The sequence below is a fragment of the Natator depressus genome, chromosome 11, assembly GCF_965152275.1.
Source record: "Natator depressus isolate rNatDep1 chromosome 11, rNatDep2.hap1, whole genome shotgun sequence".
Taxonomy (NCBI): Eukaryota; Metazoa; Chordata; order Testudines; family Cheloniidae; genus Natator; species Natator depressus.
This window is the reverse complement of record NC_134244.1, coordinates 18,299,528-18,322,391: the sequence shown is the minus strand read 5'-3', so window position 1 is coordinate 18,322,391 and position 22,864 is coordinate 18,299,528. Positions and strand designations below refer to the sequence as shown.

Here is a 22,864-nt window from a genome sequence, read left to right as displayed (position 1 = left end):
CCCATTGGAAAGCTGGGAATTCCCTCTTTTCCAATAGGATACAATTCTTATCTTAGCCTAAGTAGCTTACAAGATGTGAGATCTTTAAATTGCAGCATTATTGTGTCATAAAAACTAATTTGGATAATTTTTAAAGATTTAAAAAATTTACAGTTGGACCCATGGTGTTAAGAGAGTCGGATTGATACACAAATAGTGTGGATTGATACACAAATAGTACCAATATTTATTGAAAGGCTCTATATTTCTGAAATATTCGTTTTCAGTTAAATATGGAGCACAGCAAGTTACATGATAGTGTGGTGTGGTTTAAAGCTTTTATTGGCAAGGACAACCTGAATTGTTTGCCATCAGCACAAACTCTTGCCAATGAATATATGTGCATGCTGTTCTGTTCATTTATTAGGAATGTGATAAAATAATATTAATGTATTAATTACATAATTTAACACACATGTAAATGACACAGTAGGTTATACATAGTTGTGGTAAGTAGTGCCCATAAATTAGTTTTTATTTTGTTATAAATTGGTCTTAACTTCCCTGCCTTTCTTTTTAGTATTTGAACAGCTCCTCTATACAATATAGCGTTAAAGAGAATTTCTTTGTAAACAAACAAACCCAAACAGTACACAAACCTTGAAGACTGGGACTTCAACTGTTGGTAATTTTAGAAAAGAAAACAGGAATTGTACAGCGCATGGGCCCTGATTGAGTGAATTAGGCACATCGTTAATTTTAAGCACGAGTAGTCAGGTCTACTCATGTGCTTAATGGGGATCTTAATAATTCTATTTTGTCACATGTATGTCTGGAACTGTGTTTCTTGTAAGGGAGAGATAATCACAGGGTTGAACAATTTGTGATTAACTAGTCTTACACAAGTAAATAGAGCTAAAATTTGTGGATAAATGCAAGCTCGTGATTTGTGAATCGTAACTGTTGCCATAACGATCAGGATTATATTCCTAAACAAAAATTCGTAGCTCAGTAAGTGGCTTGATGAACTGATACAGCTCAAGGTCAAATGTAGCTTTCCTTCATCATCTTTACTTTCCAAGGATGTTTCTGCATGTGGTGCTAATTATTGTGGGAGGTAACTTCCTGTATATGTTCCAACATATACTGATTGATGTAAGCATCCCCAAAAGGTGGAGATTGATAACAGACTGTGTGTAACCGCAAAACCAAACAAGCCATCAAGATGCTGCACTAACAATTCTCAAGCAAATTGAGAGTTCTGAAAAATAACCTCCATGAATAAATTTCAAGATGACAGTTATAATAACCTGTGGATTAGATACAGAATGTACACTGATTAAATACAAAAAGAAAAGGAGTACTTGTGGTACCTTAGAGACTAACAAATTTATTTGAGCATAAGCTTTCGTGAGCTACAGCTCACTTCATCAGATGCATTCAGTGGAAAATACAGTGGGGAGATTTATATACATAGAAAACATGAAACAATGGGTGTTACCATACACACTGTAACGAGAGTGATCACTTAAGGTGAGCTATTACCAGCAGGAGAGTGGCCGGGGGGGGGAACCTTTTGTAGTGATAATCAAGGTGGGCTGTTTCCAGCAGTTGACAAGAACGGTGGGGGGGAATAAACATGGGGAAATAGTTTTACTTTGTGTAATGACCCATCCACTCCCAGTCTCTATTCAAGCCTAAGTTAATTGTATCCAGTTTGCAAATTAATTCCAATTCAGCAGTCTCTCGTTGCAGTCTGTTTTTGAAGTTTTTTTGTGGAAGAATTGCAACTTTTAGGTTTGTAATCGAGTGACCAAAGAGATTGAAGTCTTCTCCAACTGGTTTTTGAATGTTATAATTCTTGACGTCTGATTTGTGTCCATTTATACTTTTATGTAGAGACTGTCCAGTTTGACCAATGTACATGGCAGAGGGGCATTGCTGGCACATATCACATTGGTAGATGTGCAGGTGAACGAGCCTCTGATAGTGTGGCTGATGTGATTAGGCCCTATGATGGTGTCCCCTGAATAGATATGTGGACACAGTTGGCAACAGGCTTTGTTGCAAGGATAGGTTCCTGGGTTAGTGGTTCTGTTGTGTGGTTGCTAGTGAGTATTTGCTTCAAGTTGGGGGGCTGTCTGTAAGCAAGGACTGGCCTGACTCCCAAGAGCTGTGAGAGTGATGGGTCGTCCTTCAGGAGAGGTTGTAGATCCTTGATGATGCGTTGGAGAGGTTTTAGTTGGGGGCTGAAGGTGATGACTAGTGGCGTTCTGTTATTTTCTTTGTTGGGCCTGTCCTGTAGTCGGTGACTTCTGGGTACTTTTCTGGCTCTGTCAATCTGTTTCTTCACTTCAGCAGGTGGGTATTGTTGTTGTAAGAATGCTTGATAGAGATCTTGTAGGTGTTTGTCTCTGTTTGAGGGGTTGGAGCAAATGCGGTTGTATCGTAGAGCTTGGCTGTAGACAATGGATCGTGTGGTGTGGTCTGGATGAAAGCTGGAGGCATGTAGGTAGGAACAGCGGTCAGTAGGTTTCCGGTATAGGGTGGTGTTTATGTGACCATCGCTTATTAGCACCGTAGTGTCCAGGAAGTCGATCTCTTGTGTGGACTGATCCAGGCTGAGGTTGATGGTGGGACGGAAATTGTTGAAATCACGGTGGAATTCCTCAAGGGCTTCTTTTCCATGGGTCCAGATGATGAAGATGTCATCAATGTAGCGCAAGAAGATTAGGGGCATTAGGGGACGAGAGCTGAGGAAGCGTTGTTCTAAGTCAGCCATAAAAATGTTGGCATACTGTGGGGCCATGCGGGTACCCATGGCAGTGCCGCTGATTTGAAGGTATACATTGTCCCCAAATGTAAATACAGTAATTTAGACAAATAATGGTGCCCATCTGGACTTCACGCTGTTTTAAAAAATGTATAATCTATAAATTCAGTTTGTAATCTATAAACTCAATTTGGAATTGTTGGTGATGTTTACTCAATTCTGTGTGGCACTTAGATTCCAGGGTTATCATGGCCTGATCCAAAACCCACAGAAGTCTATAACAATCTTTTCAAATATTTCAGGTGGCTTTAGATCAAGCCTTGCTACCTAAGAAATTAGATACATTACAAAAATTAAATGACTGAGACTCAGATTTTCCAAATAGCTGTTGGTTGATAAGTGCCCAAATCTCATTGAAAGTCAATGGAAATTTGATGCATAACTCCTTTTGGCCACTTTGAAACTCCCAGGCTTAAACTGTTCACCATTTCATTCTACTTGGACACAAAAATAATCATAGGACTAATTCACACTTCACTAATCGTCACATACTCCCTCATTCACAAACCAAAAAAGTGACAACTCTCCTAATTTTCCAGCAATAGTGGAGTGAGACCTACAGTGAGGTCTCATATGTCTAAGATTTCATTATGTATTTTACAAAATATGCTCCAGAACATTTGCTGGTATCTCATGATGAATTACCATACATAATTAAAGCTAAACCTATCAAATAGCTACTTATCAGCCCGCCTTACTCACACATAGCTTCAAAGAGCATCATTGGGAATCTGCTTGAATAAAAGCCCAATTCTGCACAAGTCTTTGCACACTCCCAACTGATATTCTTGGGTGAGTAAAGAATATGGGGTCCAGCCATGAGTGCTCAATTGGATCTACAGGCTTGACCCTGTGTCCATTGAAACAAATGGTAAAATCTCCCATTGACTTTAGTGGGGCCAGATGAGACAAAGTACCTTTGAAATGTACTACCCTTGCTTTTTAACATTTATTATGTTAGTTTATTTGCAAATTAATAACATTCAATATTAGCTGTCTCCCCCAGTCATTAGAGCAAATTTATGAGTGTCTCTTGTAAATGATCATTCATTGCCTAAAGAAAATTAGCTATATTGAACAGATTTTCTAGACCAAATCCTGCTCTCAGATATACTACTGTTAATTTAGATGATTTCCATTGAAATATTTGGATTTATACTAGTGTAGCTGACAGCTGAATTTTTCCCAATGCCTTTTGTTTAGTTACAATTTCATATCACAACATTATTTGGGATAAACTAGGAAATGTTTACTCACAGCATAGACAGCAAACAGTTCTGGTGCATTCAGGTCCCATTCGTTGATATGAGATCCTATCTGTACCCCAGGAAAGCCAAGCTCATTCACACAGCGATACATTTCCTTCACAGCCAGGTCTGGTGCTTGCATAGGTAATGTGCCAAGGCCAATAAACCTCTTGGGGTACTTTTTTACTGTAGCAGCTAAGTCATTATTTAATAATTGGCACAGATCTAAAGTATCCTCAGGTTTGGCCTGGTATGATATAAAGAAGAAGAGTAAATTAAAATGTAGTTCCAAAATTTTATCACCTTGACAGATGTTGGAAGAAACCCAAAAGATTGCATGTAAATTATCACCAAGAAAAAATGTCACAGCAAACAATACAAGGAGAAGACTTGAACCAAGGCTTTTGCTTCACCACTAGTCATTCTGAATAGGTGTAAGGCCTGTTTGAAGGGGAAGGATCGATGAGTTGGGTCTACTTGATCTTGCATACCCCTGCATTAGTTGCTTTTCCTCCTACCCCTCAGGGGCGTATAAGGCAAGGAAGAATCTGGCCTCATTTGCTGATGCTCTCAGGATTTTTTAGAGAATCTCTTATAGCTCTCATGTGCCTGTCAGAAGGCAAATAGAGACCTGGTGTAAGAAATTGTATCTTCCAGCTGAATCTCTGGGCAGAACTGAGTGGTGATGTAAATGGTAAAGTGAGTTACATCCATTTTCTTACCAGTTTATACACAAAGCATAAGTAGGTGTAAATTTGCCCCAGTTTGGCATTCAGTGGGAATGTAAAATGATTGTAATTTACATTTTGAGAGGGCAGAACGGGGCACTAGAAGAAAAGCAGCAAATAGGAGAATGTCAGATAAAATGCACCCCATAGACCAGACCTGGACCACAAACTTTGAGTCCAGATCTCAACGGGGGGTGTTTGTATCTGGGGATTTGGTTCAAGCACATCTCTGCTCAAAGATGGAGAATTCTCTTCTACACATAGAAAGCAGGAGTTTCAAGTGAATCCTTGGCAAAGCAAGTTCTCTCACCCCGATTTCAATTCTCAGCTTATTTACCGCTGCACAGGTTTGATCATAGAGTTAGTCTAGTGTCCAAATAATGTTACTGATGCTGTACAAGAATGAAATAATTGGTGTGGAAGACTTCCCATGGTGAGGAATTGTAAAGGCTCTTCTGGTAGTATTATAATGGACATGTTGCTCACACTTAAAATTAGCAATCATTGTTTATCAAGGGGTAAATGCCAAAGAGTCCAAGTAAAAAGTGAAGTGTGTACTTGATCTATATTTTCCGTAGGCATTCCCCTAGGTTTTTAGTTAGAAATGAGTGCTAAGTAAAATCCCAGAGCCCTCCAAATTTTGTGTGGGGTGGAACTTTGGATCCAAACCCAAATGTAGATTTTGCATCTGGCCTTTTTCTCTAAAATGGGCCAAACCAACCCCTTAGATTTGACTACACCACAATTTTAATGTCTTTGGGATCCAGATCGAAACTTTACATCTTTCTTTTTTTATCTTTCTTTTTAACATACCTGAATATTTACCATTTTATTGCTGGAGTTGGGAAGAATGGATTGGAGGGAGGTGGAAATGTGTGACATTGGACCATGATGAATTTTACAGAGTAAACATGAACAAAAGATTTGTAAAATTTAAAAAGTTCTTAGTGCTATTTCTAATATGGCAGTCATGACATCCAGGGAGAACTATATTATACAAATTAATTGGTTCCCTACTTTTTCCTAGGGTATGTTCAAGGAAAAAACAAAAACCAAACAAATGTTTATTTCAGTGTAGAATATGGGACATGTCATCCTACACAAAGTACTAGAGGTGTACAGTTAATTTATGGGTTATGCTGTAATAACTTTTTATGTAGGACATCTGTAACTGAATTTTTTATGTATTATCATTCAGCACAATTGCTGTGAACTGCTAGATACATATAGGAAATGGGCCAAGTTAATTCCTGATGTAACAGCATTGATGTTAAATTGTTGAAGTCAACGGGTGCTACACCTGGGATGAATCTAGCCCATTGTTTGCTAGGATCAACCATTCAGAAACCCTTTTTTGTTTGTTTGACTCATTTGAAATAACTGTGAATCCATTCTGCCAATCTAGTTGTGCTACTAAGTGGGAGGTGTAATTTCAGACTCAGAGCTTCCTGGACCAATAGCTTTCCCATATTGGGAGTGTGATATTTAAAAGAAAGGGAAATTTTTTTGTAAATGTATCTGTTCTATTAAAGCATATTTGTAATACTTCATCTATGCATTCCAATGTCAATAAGATGGAAATTGCCTAGATACCCTCCTGTGGGCAAATCAGATTCTTCATGATTTACATCCAAACATGATTTGACAAATGGCTCATTAGATGCTTCATAGGAAGCTAGAAATCCCTCATAAAGCACCTGGCTAATTCTGCAGTGCTGTGCATGAAGGAAGTGCATTCTTCCTCACCACAGTAGGAAGAAGGTGGATTTCCCTGTGGCAATTTTTGAAATTTTATTTTTAGGGGAAAACATCTATTTGATAGACTTACAACCCAATGAATCAGAACTTGCCCGTTTTTCCTTTATATCATACACCCCAGTCCTAGATTCATGCTCTGTAAAGGCTCTCTCCCTGCTTCCTGTTGTTCTTCCTAAATTCCTGTCGCTGTCTCACCCATTTGTGTTAAATGTTCTCCAGACTGGAGGTCTGCAGCCTCCAGCTCCTGTTGGAGCAGCTTTGCCATGCTACTCTGCTGGCCTTTCTTCCACTGCCAGAGCAGCTTTGCTGTATTATTCTGGTGACTGGCTGAACTGCCTAACTCACAGGCAGTGTGGATTTTATTATTTTGAATTTTATAGTATCTATGACTTACAAAATTTGTTTGCAAGGACTTACCCAATAGCTGAACATTACAGGAACTGTAGAAAGGGCTTGTACAGTGACTCCTACATAGAAGAACAAAAGTCTTTAAATATGAAAATGCAGATTATGATTTTGTCCTAGGTCTGATCATAGTTTGATCTCATGCATTACAGATTAATTATAGAGATTTGTCAGTCAATCTGAGGGAAGCAGATATGTTCATAGGGGACAGACTGAATAAAGACGCATGTGTCGTATAGAACAGGTTTCAGAGTAACAGCCGTGTTAGTCTGTATTTGCAAAAAGAAAAGGAGTACTTATAGTACCTTAGAGACTAACCAATTTATTTGAGCATAAGCTTTCGTGAGCTACAGCTCACTTCATCGGATGCATCGGATGCTGTAGCTCACAAAAGCTTATGCTCAAATAAATTGGTTAGTCTCTAAGGTGCCACAAGTACTCCTTTTCTTTTTTCTTATAGAACAGTGGCTCTCAATGTGTGGTCCACAGACCCCTGGGGGGTCTGCAGATTTCCAGAGGGGTCCGCACCTCCGTTCAAAAATTTTTAGGGGACACAAATGAAAAAAGGTTGAGAACCACAGCTATAGAAGACAATGGGAATTGTACATGAGGTATTCATGGGAAGAATATTACCCAAAATGGGGAAAATAATAATTAATACAATGAGTCAGTCTAGCTCATCAAGCAAAACTGGGCATATGTCCAAATGAAAGTACTTTTATGAGTGAATAGTAATTATTCGTAACAGGATCTAGCTACTTAGCTCAATCCATATAGCTCTGCCAGTCCCCAGTTCAATCTCTGATGTTGGCCAAGATGGCAGCTGTCACATAAGTGGGCATTTGTATGGGATTTGAATTGCTGTGGATCACAGAAGCTTGGAATGAGTTTTCTCTGCCCAGAAGACGCATATAACCCTCTGGTTACATACATACAAATGTGGGAGTATAAAAATTGGTGTTTGGCTTTTAAAAAATATTTTTGTATGTTATTTGTGGAACAGTTATAACAATTTTCTTTAGAATCACTTCAGTTCAGGGACAAAAGCCCAGAGCAGCAGTTAGGTGTGTGTGATCTATTGTTACACTAATCCAGCGGTTCTCAGACTGTGGGTTGGGGCCTCAAAGTTTGTCGAGACCCCGTTGTAATAGGGTCACCAAGGCTGGTTTAGACTTGCTGGGGCCCAGGGCTGAAGTCGTACCCCAAGCCCCACCGCCCGTGGCTGAAGCCAAAGACTGAGGGCTTTGGCTTTGGCCATGGGTGGCGGGGCTCAGGTTACAGGCCTCCCCGCCGAGTCTGGGGCTTTGGCCCCTTCACCTGGGGCAGTGGGGCTGGGGTGGCTCAGTCTTCGGTCCCCCCTCCTGGGGTCATGTAGTAATTTTTATTGTCAGAAGGGGGTCGTGGTGCAATGAAGTTTGAGAGCCCCTGCTTTAATCTGTTGGTATTAATTTAAATACTTGTGCATGCTTATCACTCTTGACTTTCTTTCATTTTACTTAATTTTCCATAAATGTATCTTGATTTCCATAAATGTATTTTGTCATATAAAAAATCTTTGAAGGTCCCACTTAAGACAGTGAAAATAATATATATTGTTTTTGCTCCCCTTTGTGGTAACAAAGCTTATTATAACAAATGCAGAAGCTTTGCATTCACTAACAGAACCTTGAAATCAGTTAGTTTAAAAAAAATGAGTGAGAATTATTTTCATTAACTACAACTGCCTCAGAATCACCCTGAGAAGTTTTTCCTAATTTTTTTCCAGTGACTTTCTCTTTCTTATTGCTATATTAATGATCCATGAAAACAACAGGGAAAACTGACTCTGATCTTGCAAAGTCTCGTATAAAATTAAGCATATGCAAGTGCTTGCAGGATTGGGGCCTTACTCACTATGTCAGGGAAACAGTGAAACTGACTGTAGGCAAGGTGCCCTTTAATACATACTAAGCAGATAGGGGAAAAAAATAGAGAAAACATATTTTCCCCCTCTCATTTCTTTTCCTTATAGTAATCTTAGATATTACTTGCAGTTACTTTACAGCAGGTAAATCATTTTCATCCTGAAGTGTGAATTTTAAGTTGTCAGTGTCCATTTATTATGTAATAATTAACCAGTTAATTATTACATAATAAAGGGACACTGGGGGGACAGAGGTTGAATCTGGATTCCTCTAGGAAGCAGATTAAGTCTAAAGAATAACCCACTTTGTAGTGAATCACTCTTCAATGAGCAGCATTTTTGCTCCTTGTTTCCTCAAACATGAGCTCTTTTGTTGTAACTGAGTCCCCCACATGGTTGTTTTTTCAGTAGAGATCGCTTGTAGGGATGTGAGTCCATGCTAAGCAACTCCTGCATGGTGCTGAGTGCTCTCAGCTCCCACGGACTTCTCATTTGCGCCCCAAATGTTCATGCTAATTTCCAGTCTTCTGCTTCAAGCAACATTAACCTCCATGTTTTACTGTATCCCTTCTGCAGTGCTTCTGAGGAAGAATGATCCTCTTTTTGCTCTGGCCATGTCTGTTTTCTCATATAAATGATGACGAGACACAAGGGCTTTTTCCAAAGATCAGAAATGTTGGGGGGAAGGGAGGGAGAGTGGAAGGGAAAGGGTGGGAGGGAACATCCCATGTAGCCAATTTTCCCCTCTACACAGACACATTATGGATTTTTTGGCATTTTGCTCCTCTCTGTACTGCATAGTGGGAGAACAGAAAGGTCTTGATCCCTGACTCATTTACATTCTCCAGCAATGTGCCAGTGAACACTTGATTAGCACATTTGGGAACCCTTCCCATGCCTTAAACAGATTATTATTGTGTCTTGTTCCAATCACATTAAAATGGTTAAATCCCATTACAGCCCTCTTCTTAACAGAGTCATATTTTAGTGTCCAGCCACTTATTTGTCTTTTTCCTATTTATGCTTTCCTGCTAAAGTGTTTGAAGAGGGTGCAATCAAACAACTGTTTAATCACCTTTCTCAGAACAGTTTATTAGAGGCTTGCAAGCGAGGGTTTCAACTGCTGGAACAGCAGTGGTTAACATGGTGAATGGGTTCTTTCTATGCACTGGTGATGGTCTTATTGGCTCATGTATTGCTGCCTAGTTCCATAGCATTTGATACCACTGGTCATTTGGAATGTTATGATATAGGCTTAGCAGGAACGGCACTTGGTATGGAAGTGATCACAGTCATCTGATTGTGTGCAGTTTGCCTCTCTTGCCATTCTTTTCCCAGTGTCCCTAGGGACCATTAATCTTCAGCCTTTGCCTGCTTTTTTGCATTTAATTATCCAACTTTCCTTTTTTATGTGATTCACATGAAGATCATTTCCTCTGCTTCCACTGTTTGATCAGCTTGCCTTAAATATAGGGGCACAGAGGTCCAAGGATTTTTAAATATTAATTGCTACAAAAACTGAGCTATGAATTGCTGGTTCCTGACACCATCTTAAATCTGTTACCTCATTCTCCTCTTCCTTTGGTGGCTCTGATATTCAGTCAAGTATAAATGGTTAAGAGCCTTGGTGTTCTGATTTTTAAAGGGAAACAGAATCATCTATTTCTCTGACACAGTAAATTCAGATTTCTACCACCTTAAGATCATTTCCAGAATTCAGTCTTTTCTTTCCTTTTCTGACAGAGAGATTGCATTAATGCTTTACTTTCTGGCATTCCAGCTTGCAGAAAGGCAAACTGCAAAGCAAATATAAAAATGGACTTAGAGAGAGATTTCTGTGCTGAATGTTCCCGGTCACCACACTGTGAGGGAACGAGGGAGATTACTCACCACATAAATGAGTTTTAACTTTTTGAAAAAGTATTTTCCCTCTCCCCCACACTTTTCTGAAATCCTCTTGGTACATCCTGGTTGACTGTTGATATTCCAGAATGTACATCTGCAACGGCCAGCATCTCACTGCAATCCATGATATGTGTTATGACATAGAGTGATACATTCTGCTATGTCTTCACTGAGGCAGGAAGGACCAAGAAGATTTCACAGAGGGGAAAGGAATTAAAGAAAGTTTAGTTAAAATTAATATTTGAATTCAGTGTCACCCACAGCCTGGCTAGTGTGGCCTGTGGCATAAAACTGCGATGTGATAAAACTGTGTTAACTCAGTTTTAACATTGGCTTTGCAGTTTACATTTAAGTAAGTATTTTAATACACCATCTTGTATTCTGAGTGGAGCCAGGAGGTATGGTCATGTGACCTAATTGCTGTTCTGGTGCACTAGGTACCAGTTGTATTTCTTATCAATGATAAAGTTCTTACGTTGCTGCATAAAGCTTTTCACAAATAGGATCTAATTACAGGGCCTAAGTTACCTGAGTTAATGACACCTTACCCTGCTGGCTACCAGCTTTCTTTAACTGAGAGAAACTCTTTGCATCTTCCCTCCCAAACTGTCTCATTTTTGGTGGTTAATTTTTAGGGCCATGATCTACCCTCAATCTTTCTTACTCAAAATTGTCTTTAAAATCCATAGCTGCACCTCCATCAATGGAACAAGAATAAGATATGGCCTGTAGTTATTATCCCTTGAGGAACTCACTGCTTATTAAAGGTGACCTGCAAAGCAGAAAAAAAAAATGTGTTTGACTCGTTTAGTTTGCTTCTTTGTGATGTATAAAAAAAGTGCAGGAGCAGGGCTGGAACAAAGCAGGAGGAGGACTGGAATAAGGCAGAAGCAAGGCTGGGAAAAAGCAGGCACAGAGGCTATTGCAGCCATAGGCAAATGCTTTGAGCAGATGCTGACCTAATCACATCAACCACACCACTGGAGTCTTGTTCACCTGCACATCTACCAATGTGATATATGCCATCATGTGCCAGCAATGCCCCTCTGCCCTGTACATTGGCCAAACCAGGCAATCTCTATGCAAAAGAATAAATGGACACAAATCAGATGTCAAGAATTATAACATTCAAAAACCAGTTGGAGAACACTTCAACCTCCCTGGTCACTCAATTTCAGACCTAAAAGTCGCAATTCTCCAACTAAAAAACTTCAAAAACTGATTCCAACAAGAAACTGCAGAATTGGAACTAATTTGCAAACTGGACACCATTAAATTAGGCCTGAATAAAGACTGGGAGTGGATAGGTCATTACACAAAGTAAAAACTATTTCCCTATGCTAATTTTCCCCCTAGTGTTACTCACACCTTTTTGTCAACTGTTTGAAATGGGCCATCCTGATTATCACTCCAGAAGTTTTTTTTCTCCTGCTGATAATAGCCCACCTTAATTGATTAATCTCGTTACAGTTGGTATGGCAACACCTATTTTTTCATGTTCTCTGTGTATATATATCCTCCTACCGTATTTTCCACTGCATGCATCTGATGAAGTGGGTTTTAGCCCACAAAAGCTTATGCCCAAATAAATTTGTTAGTCTCTAAGGTGCCACAAGTACTCCTCGGGTTTTTTTGCTGATACAGACTAACATGGCTACCACTCTGAAACCTGCTGAACTGTTGCTGCTTCTGGGCTTAGGAGCTGGTCTGCTGACTCTTCCGACCAATCAATCAGGCAGCTTACAACAGGCCAGCTGTACTCGTTAGATTATTCAGTGACTGACTCTGCTGCAGGTCCTGCTCCCTGACAAGGAGTGTCACATGCAGGACACAGAAGGTAATTGTTCCTCTCTACTCATGAGGCCTCAGCTGGAGTACTGTGTCCAGTTCTGGGTCCCACAATTTAAGAAAGATGTGGACAAACTGGAGAGAGCAACAAAATGATAAAAAAGATTTAGATAACCTGACCAATGAGGAAAGGCTAAAAAAATCGGTATGTTTAGTCTTGAGAAAAGAAGACTGGGAGCAGGTGCTAATATCAGTCTTCGAATATATTATTGGCTATTATAAAGTGGATGGTTATCAGTTGTTCCTGACTTCTGGGGGTATACAACATCCTCACTTTCCCAGAAAGTCAGGAACTCTATGATTTTCATGTGCTCACTGTCACGTGAGTACCCATCCTGATTCACTCAAATCCCACTAAACCATTTACGATCCAGGCTGATGCCTCAAACAGGTGCAGTATTATCTTGACACGTGGGCCCCCACAACCTACTCCTCCCCCTCCCATGCCTTCAAGTGGCTATTAAAGCAGCTTTCAAGGCATGACACCACCTCCTAGAAGGAGCCCAGTTTCCCCATTGAACTCCTAATGGATCCCAGAAACCTGAAGTACTTACAGGCAGCTAGATGCCTTAACCAATGCTAGATCTGCAGGTTCTTCCTTGCTCAATGTGACTTTGTGGCAACCTATCACCCAAGGGTGAGAAACGGAAAGGTGGATGCCCTATCCTGGAAAAACAAATAACTCAAAGCTGGTGAAGAGCCCTCTGCCACTATATGCAAGGTGTCCAACTTTGTCAATGGGATGGACTACAGCAGAACTGACATCCTCCATCCACTCCCTACTCCTCGACAACCTGTTTGCAACCCAGATCCGCGAGACCCTGAACGATCTGTGTACCTGACCAGAATCCGAGTTCTGACTACAGAATGGCCTCATCTATCACAAGGGTTGAATTTATGTTCCAGTGGGACAACCGAGGCTTCAGGTATTGAAACTATGCCACAATTTGCCACTTCTGGGCCAATTTGGCCAATTCAAGACCAGGAATCTGGTCTCAAGGAGCTTCTGGTGGCCAAGTCACAAGTTTACATCAAGGATTATATAAGGTCTTGCAACCTCTGTGCCCATACCGAGAACTCATGATCAATACCCATAAGTCTCCCCCAAATCTGTCCACACCTCCACAGCCTTGGTTTACTATATGAATGGACTTCATTGTAGAACTGCCATGATCCCAGGGACACTTGGTAATCCTGGGTGTTTTTGGACCTTATAACAAAGATGGCATACTTCATTCTACACCATACTGTTCCTACTGCATGGAGATGGCTTGACTCTTCCTAGAAAATGTCTTTCACTATGTTGGGTTACTGCCGGGCATTGTATTGAACCTGGGTCCCCAGTTCATCCCCCAGTTCTTGTGGGAATTTCTCAGACTCCTTGGTATTGAATCCCTCACCTTGTCTTGCCTATCATCCACAGAGTAATGGACAAACAGAGGAAGTCAGTCAAATCTTGGAGGAGTATCTTCACTGGTCTTTGAGTTACCACTGGCTTCCCCTGCTGCGCCATGCCAAATTCACATATTACAATGCAATCCATGCCTCGATCCAGCATAACCCATTCTTTTGCAAATTGTGGCTTTCACCTCCACTTCCACCCAGACTGGCCCATGAGTTCCGCAGTATTGGCCTCAGCGGATTTAGCCTCCTGCCTACCACAGATGCACCAGGAGCTCAAGGAACACTTGCAGTCTGCCAAAGAAGCCGATAAACACCATATGGACCAGGATCATTAGGCTCTTTCCAATCTGGCCACAGGTGACAAGGTGTGGCTTTCTGCCCAGAACCTTAAATCGAACTATGTATCTGCCAAATTAGACTCCCAATACACAGACCCCTTCTGGATTACAGAATGGGTACACCCAGTGGCCTTCAGGTTACAGCTGCCCAAGTGCATGAAGATCCATCCCCTCTTTTATATGTCACTTTTAAAAAACCCTGCACTAAAAATCCAAACCCAAGCCAATCCAACCTGCCACTGACCCCCATAACAGTCCATGGACAGGAGGAGTGTGTGGTCTACTGAATCCTCACCCTTGGTTAGTTAGATTCCAGCATCTGGTGGACTGGGAAAGCTACAGTCTGGATGAGTGGTCTTGGGAACCAATAGAGAACATACATGCCCTGGACCTATTGCAAAAGTTCCACCAGACATACTCTGAGAACCTGCCCCCCAACGCCTTTTGAGGGGGCAGGTATTGTCAGGAATCGGAGCCTGCAGTAGAACCAGTCTCAAGGCAGCCTAATGAGCACAGCTGGCCTGTAGTAGCTTCCGGACTGGGTACATTGCCTGATTAGCTAGAAGAATCAGCAGAGTGATTCTTAAGCCCATCAGCAGTTGTTCAGCAGCTGCTCAAAGCATTTACCTGTGGCTGCAATAGCTCCAGCTCCTGCTCCTGCCTTGTTCCCAGTCCTGCTCCAGCTCTGCTACTGCCTTGGACCAGCCTTGCCCCTGCCCTGACTCATTCCACGTAACCCGGTCCTGACCCCCAGATCTGATTCCTGACTACCGACTCCTGCTCCAACCACTAGGCACCACTCCTGCTCCAACCACTAGACACTACCAGCCACGTCCCAGTCATTGATACTCCCGTTCATACACCTAGAATGACGTTTTCTTTTTTGCCACGGCATCACATTTTGTCTCATATTTCATTGGTGATCCACTATAACCCCTAGATCTTTTTCAGCAGTACTACTGCCTAGCCTGTTATTTCCCATTTTGTAGTTGTGCTTTGGATTTTTTTCCTTCCTAAGTGTAGTACTTCACATTTGTCTTTATTGGATTTCATCTTGTTGATTTCAGAACAATTCTCCAATTTATTTAGGTTTTTTTATTTCTAATCTTGTCCTTCAAAGTGCTTGCAACTAGCTTTGCATCCTCTGTAAATTTTAGAAGCATACTCTCCACTCTATTATTCAAGTAATTAATGAACATACTGAACAGTATGTGACTCAGAAATGACTCATGCAGAACTGCACTAGATATGTCTTTCCAGCTTGACAGCAAACCATTATAAATACTCTTTGAGTACAGGTTTCAGACTGGTAGCCGTGTTAGTCTGTATCAGCAAAAACAATGAGGAGTCCTTGAGTACAGTTTCTCAACCAATTATGCACCCACCTTAGTATTTTCATCTAGACCACATTTTCCTTGTTTGCTTAAGAGAATGCCCTGTGAGACTCTGTCAAAAGCTTTACTAAAATAAAAATAAGTCATATATACTCCTTTCTGCTCCACCCAGTAACCCTGTCAAAGAAAGAAAATAGGTTGCTTTGGCATAATTTGTTCTTAAGTAATAGCCAATATAGATTTGTTATCATCCTATTATCCTCGAAGTGCCTACAAATTGATTTTTTAATAATTTGTTCCAGTATCTTCTCATATATCTAAATTTAGACTGATGGTCTATAATTCCGCAGGTCCTCTTTGTTCTCTTTTAAAGAAAGATACTATGTTTGCCCTTATTCAGTTCTCTGTGACCTCACCCGTTCTCTATGAGTTCTTGAAGATAATTGCATGTGCCTAATGATACACACGAGTGGTCTTTTTGAAGCCAAACCTAAAGTTAGGCATGTGCTTACAGGATCAGGGCCTCTTGTCTCATCTGATAACATAATTCCACTAATTCTCCAGTTACTCACAGTCCTCCAGCAAAAACGTGGTAGACAATGTAATGCAAAAACAAGCAGGAAAAAAAAAAACTTGGCAGAAAGTTCTTTTCTTTTTTTTTAAATACATCATCAAAAACAAAGAAAGAGCTCAAACACATTTTTCTCCTTTATAGGCCACTTTCAAAATCAGGAATGCATATTCTCCTTTTGAGGCCATGTTCTGACACCCATACTCATATTAACTTGTACCTTCCTGCAGAGAAATTAATTTTGGCTACTTCTGGAGCAAGGTACTAAAAGGTAGAATCTGTCTCTTTTGAGTCCAAATGTAAACTGTATTAGTTTTCACTGACTTGCAATTGATTTAAACTAATTGTAACTCTGCAAAACCTTTTCATTTTAATGTTATTATAAAACACTTTGATGTGAAAGCTTAAGTTGTTCTATCTGATTTATGATTAATCTATTTCATTTTTGGAGTTACCTGATTTGTTCATCTCTTTAACCCGAACCTCTGGATTCCAGCAATTCTCTTGGATAACTCTGAAAACCTTTCCCTCCTTCATCATTTTTGCCTCCCCCTGTGAAATGAAATTTTTATTACAGTAATACAGTTGTATCAAGATATTATGGCCTAAATTCTACTCTGTTAAAAGTATGTGGGACTGCCAATGCCCATCCAGTGCTAGAATTCAGGCCCTTCATTTTTGTTCAATAGAAAAAAAAAATCCAAAAAAATATTTAGAAATGTCATTTGTAATGCAAAAGGACAATATCAAGGTCTCTTTTTATAATTTAAAAACAATCCTCTCTCTGTTGCTAATACCCTTTGTTATCCTGAAACATTTTCCTTAACTAAAGTTTGTCCTCCATCATTCAGGCGCCTGAGTTTGACATCACAGTGATGCTTATGAGTGCTGTTTATTGACCATGAGCCAAGTTCTGCCATCAGGTTTGTCCTATTCCTTTGGAAGTGAGTGTGCTCAAAAATGATCTTAGTAACTCCAGCAAGAATTCAGAGTAACTCCATAAATTCAGTAGAGTTCTGCAGATTCATCCTGTACAATTGAGATAGAATTAGCCCCATTGAAGCTGCAGATTGAATTTTCTTCTTAGAAATAAAAAAAAAGAATACTGAAGCATTTGTATCAGGGGAAAAGATCCAATATAAAACAATTACCTGAACTATAGCAGTACAGTTTTAATGCAAAGCCCTCTCAGGGTTATGTAAGTCAAAATATTACCAAGGTCACTAACTTTGACTGTGTCCCTTTAATTGAGAGAAGACAGAGCGATGCAACACTTCTGACTTTAATTTTTGATTGGTTTGATAACGGGCCAAAGACACTGTGTAGTCACTGTCTTGTCAAATCAAGCCAAGGAAAATGAATGTTGCAACTGTTCATAGCCACATGGTCTTATGGATACGTTATTAGAGCTAGTGATTCAACACCAAAAGCAACTGCAACTGTCAATTTTCCTATTGCTTTATTCTTAAACGAATTGATGAGATGTAACCCATCAATACCTGCAAGGCGAGAGTTCAGAGATACTCTTAGCTGCTTCTGTTGGGTAATGGGAATGCATGAAAGTTGAGCTATGGCAGACAGCTGGATTAAGTTGTGTCTGGACCCTGCAGATTCCACCTGTGTGTGGTAGGGAAGCATGGGTGTAGAGCAGACATGTTGGGGGCGAGGAGTGATGGGATCTGCGGTTACACTGATTTAGTGGCTGGGAACCCCTCTGTAAAGGGTGTGGAGGAATAGCACAGTGGATGGCAGCTAGATGCAATGAATCCCTAAAGCCTGCTCCAGTATGAGGGGGCACATTCTCTCCAACCCACACCTAGTTTCCTCCCCCAACACACAAAATCAGTCGACTGACACTCCTGGAGGAGAGGTGAATTTCACTCATTGTACACCTATTCTGCAATATAAAATAACAGTTAATTCAGACTATTCCTTGTGATGAACATAGACATAAAATTTCTTAAAATAATAAAATTACACTCGTTGCAGCAGGCATACTCAGTTGCATGTCTCCTCTCTATGAGGAGTCAGACTGTTTTTAACCTTGAATTTGTTATTAGCTTCATACATCATTCACAAATATATTTTCCTGATAAATATTTTAAAACCTCTTTTTTTCTCTCTCCCTGTCTGTGCCACCTTGGCAGGATACCAGAATGAGCTGGCAGCAAGATCACAGTTTGAGAAAATGACTCCCAATGTTATAGACAGTAATTACAGCTCCACAGTCCTGTTCCTCTGGCAAAATTCTTTAAAGTCTGTTAGAGTTGATTTTCCAAATAGAAGGGGCTATCTTAGGCATACATTCCAATAATTTTAAAAATCCAGTATCAAGCCACTGTTGATTATTGTGTAATATGCATGATATTTGCGGGTAAGGGAAAGGCCCAGCGGAACTGAAGATTTTGTCATGTAAAAATAGACTACGTGCCCTTTATTGAGTTGCCACTGGGAGTATTTCAGTGAGTACAGTAGCCTTTCAATTCGTTCTTCAGATTCTGCTAGCCTTTAAAGATCTCATATGTATTTTCTTCTATTAATACTGAAAACAGTGTTAGACAGATTTTAAATTTCACCAAGGGACCTATCTGCTGTTAATACATAAATACTAAAAGATAAAAAAGAAACCCTTTCCAGGCAATATTAGGCTATGCAATATGAAAGAGTTTCTAATAAGCTAAGTGCCAGGCTATAAAGAATTGGGTTTGCTGCTTTCATCTGCGTTAATTGAATTTTCTGTGATCATGGGTGTGCCACTGATCAATCCTGAACCCTCATATTTGTGTATAAACTCAGGAAAAGCCTGATTTACAGAACAAACTGCTGTTCTCCTTATTCACCTGACTAAATTCACTCAGATCAATGAGATTACCCATATGAGAAGGCAAGCAAGATTTGGCCCAACAAAAAAATGAGAGCTGGAAATCCAGACATATTGCTACAGTCTCTGGGCACTACCACTAAAATGCACATGATGCAGGCACCTTTAAAATACAAAATTATGTAGTAATTTTGTAAAGTTAATTGGAAACAATTATCTGAGGTTTTGCAGTAATGATGAACACATGGATCCTGAGGAAATTGTTCATGTTTCCAAAGCAATGGCTAGAGAGAAGCCATCAGACAAGGTACTATGAGACCTCTATTCTCAAGGCTTAATCAATTTACCTAGGACATAAGTTAAGATTTGTACGACATCTCCTCCTAACAGCACCTGGTGTTTTATGCTTTAACAAATTTATGTGGAAATTAAGAGACAGATTTAAAAATCAGTTGTCTAAAATCAATTGAGCTACATGGCAAAGTTTCCCATCATCAGGCTCATCAGTTTCATTCAGAATTTCCCTCCTTTGAAAAAATACATAATTAATTTTTGTATGGTTTGATTATTTTTTACCGAGTCTTATGAGAAGCTTTTTCCTCCTCTCATCCTAAAACACATTTTCCCTTGCTCCAGTTTTGTGCAAAGGACTTTATTCCCTCCCAACGACAGTAACATCCAACCTACTCTGACAGAGGCAGCACTGGATAGCCCATAGTGTTGCTACTACTAGCTTGCCACAGGATTCCAACTGAATCTTTAAAAAATTCCACGGTTTATAATCCCAGTGATGTTGATGACATTGGAATGTTCTTGTAATAAACAGGTGTTGCATTTTATCAAACTCCTCATTTTCATTACTCATGTGTGCTCACACACATGCACACACACAGACACACATTGGCTGTGATTTTCCCAGGTGCCAAGGGATTTGGATGTCCACTTCCCGTTAGGGAGCCCGAGCTATAGATTATATATTAATTATATGGATTACTTAAGAATTCCCAATTATCACTTTGAGGGTTGACAGGTTCTTGTCCCAAGATCAGTATTATTCAAATCTAGTAAGATTAATAGGAAAATTCCTAAATTCATCAGGTAGCTTGGAAAGTCTCAATCTATGTTTTACATAACACATGTATTAGTTATAATTCTTGTGAGAATCATGGGAGTGAGTTTTGGGTTTTTTTTTTAAAAAAGCAGAGCAGTTCAGTTACTGTCTTCATGAGACTAAACCTGAAGGCTGAGGCAACACTCTGAAAATGCCAAGCACTAGATATTTATTCTTTTTGTGTCGTTGTGTACATCTAGTCACTCAAATATCACTCATCCCTCTCTCTCTCAGTTCAGAGCTCCTATTTGGAAGTCATGTCTGAACCTCAGAAGATGGGAGCAGATTAACTCTATAACTCTGTCTTGTTAAACTCACCACCTAAACTGCCAACCATTTAATAATGTAACTGGTTTTAGTTAGTTGACTTAAATGGGAGTGTGCAGATGCTTAAAGTAAAGCATGTGCTCAAGCTCTTAGCTGGACTAAGGACATCTCTCCTTTTTGCACTTTCAACTGTGCATCTTGTGTCTTGCTGCTCATTGTATCTAAATCATTCTTCCTATTCTTACCACTAGATACCTCCTCCTTTTCTTCGGATCCCTCCTTAGCTAACTACCTATGCATCATCACAGTGTGAGCACCTCACAGTCATTAATAGATTGTATCCTCACAACAACTCTGTGTGGCAGGGATATGGGAAACTGAGGCAGGAGCTGCACAGGAAGTATGTGGCTGTGATGTGAACTGAATACAAGTTTCTTAAATCCAGTCCGGTTCCCTGTGTACTCGATCATCCTCCTTATCCCACCTCTTCAAGCACCCACTCTTTCTCAACATAATAAAATCCTGGGACCCAATCCAGAACCTACTGAAGTCCGTGGAAAGCTCCCATTGACTTCACTGGGCAATTGGATCAGGCTCCTGAAGTGTTAGCGTGCCTCTTTGCTTGTGTTCATTTGTCCTGTATTATTTACCTACTCAGGGCAGGCTTTGTGTCTTGTGTGTAAACTTATGGTGCTATAAAATATTTTATTTATTATTATTCCCAACAAATTATTCTTAAATTTTATGTTAAGGGGTCAATTATTGCTAGCTTTGCACAGGTCTGTGAGGCATAAGGAGGGAGTATAAGGAACCTTCCCTTCCTTGTGAACCTGAGGGGGCTGGATGGATTGGCAGTCCCTGTGCTCCACTGCGGGCCAGGACTGCTCCAGGCTAGTTCCATTAATAATGCTAATATCTCTAGAAGGCTGGGGGCCTGGGAAGGGAGCTGGCTCATCTTAGAAGGGAGTGTATGTGTTCTCTCTGTCTGCTAGTGGCATCTTGAGATACAATGCATTCTGTATCGCCTGCTGAGGCAGGTCACTTCTGCACTACCCCCTGCTGCAGGTTCTGGATATATACACCACAGCTAGAGCAGGTTGGAAAAAAAATCAGAAAAATGAGTTTTTCAATGGAATTTGCCAGTTTATCAAAACCAAAAAGTCCTATAGAGATGGTTTGATTTTGACAACATTCTGACTAAACACTCCCTGCCACATAGGTGTCCTGGAGCCCACCTGACTCCTTGGTTGCCTGCCTGAAAGTTGGGGATCCCCAGGCTCCCACGGTCAGCAGCAGCCTACAAGGCAGACTGCCTCAGAACTCCATTCCTATTTGGAGAGAATTATGGTGGTTTTGTTGAAAATTGAAACAAAGCCAGATTTTGGAATAACAAAATCCTCTGGAAAATGGAATTACCTTTCCTCGCACAGATTTAGCCACGGAACTGAAAAATCAATTATGCACACAGCTCCATGTACAATATGGCCCCAAAAGGATGCATACTGTTCCGACTGAAACCACTGTTCTGTCTTTGCTCTCCTTCTTATAAAGATGAGGAATGAATTACTCTTTTCTTCTTTTTGAAAGGTCTTTGTTCTAGTTCTTTAACTTCTATAATAATATGATTAGATAGTTCCATTTGTGTTTTCTTTTCCTTCTATAATGACAGGTTTCAGAGTAGCAGTCGTGTTAGTCTGTATCTGCAAAAAGAAAAGGAGGATTTGTAGCACCTTAGAGACTAACAAATTTATTTGAGCATAAGGTTTCGTGAGCTACAGCTCACTTCATTGGATGAAGCTTATGCTCAAATAAATTTGTTAGTCTCTAAGGTGCCAGAAGTCCTCCTTTTCTTTTCCTTCTAGACAGCCATATAATGTCAGAAGACCTGGGTCAATTTTTAGGTTAAGTTCTAAAATTGGTGATTCTATGGGAAAAAAAAAAGTTTTTAATTTGATGTAAGTTATGCTTTTTTTATTATTAAAATCTGTTTTTTAGAGCTACCCATTCTGAATACAGTAGAACCTCAGAGTTACGAACACCTCGGGAATGGAGGCTGTTCATAATTCTGAAATGTTCGTGACTCTGAACAAAAGGTTATGGTTGGTCTTTCAAAAGTTTACAACTGAACATTGACTTAATGCAGCTTTGAAACTACTATGCAGAAAAAAATGCTGCTTTCCCTTTATTTTTGTAGTAGTTTACGTTTAACACAGTACTGTATGGTATTTACTTTTTTTTTTTGTCTCTGCTGCTGCCTGGTTCCAAATGACGTGTGTGGTTGACTTCTCAGTTCATAACTCTGGTGTTCATAACTCTGAGGTTCTACTATATTAGGCTAAGGTAATTATGAAAACTGCTAGATAATGTTTCAAATTGAGATTAAAAGGATGTTAGGTCATTTTATACCCTATC

The 22,864-nt window shown here is 40.0% G+C and overlaps 1 protein-coding gene across 1 annotated transcript in view; it reads right to left on the bottom strand.

Moving 5' to 3' along the window:
* Positions 1-22,864, bottom strand: part of ACMSD (aminocarboxymuconate semialdehyde decarboxylase) — a 64,501-nt gene that overhangs the window by 35,022 nt on the left and 6,615 nt on the right. Inside the window, exons 3-5 of the mRNA XM_074966800.1 lie at positions 16,709-16,805; positions 6,963-7,012; positions 4,070-4,306 (exon numbers count right to left, since the gene is read on the bottom strand). Of these exons, the coding sequence (XP_074822901.1) occupies positions 4,070-4,306; positions 6,963-7,012; positions 16,709-16,805 (384 nt within the window). The remainder of the gene's footprint in view (positions 1-4,069; positions 4,307-6,962; positions 7,013-16,708; positions 16,806-22,864) is intronic.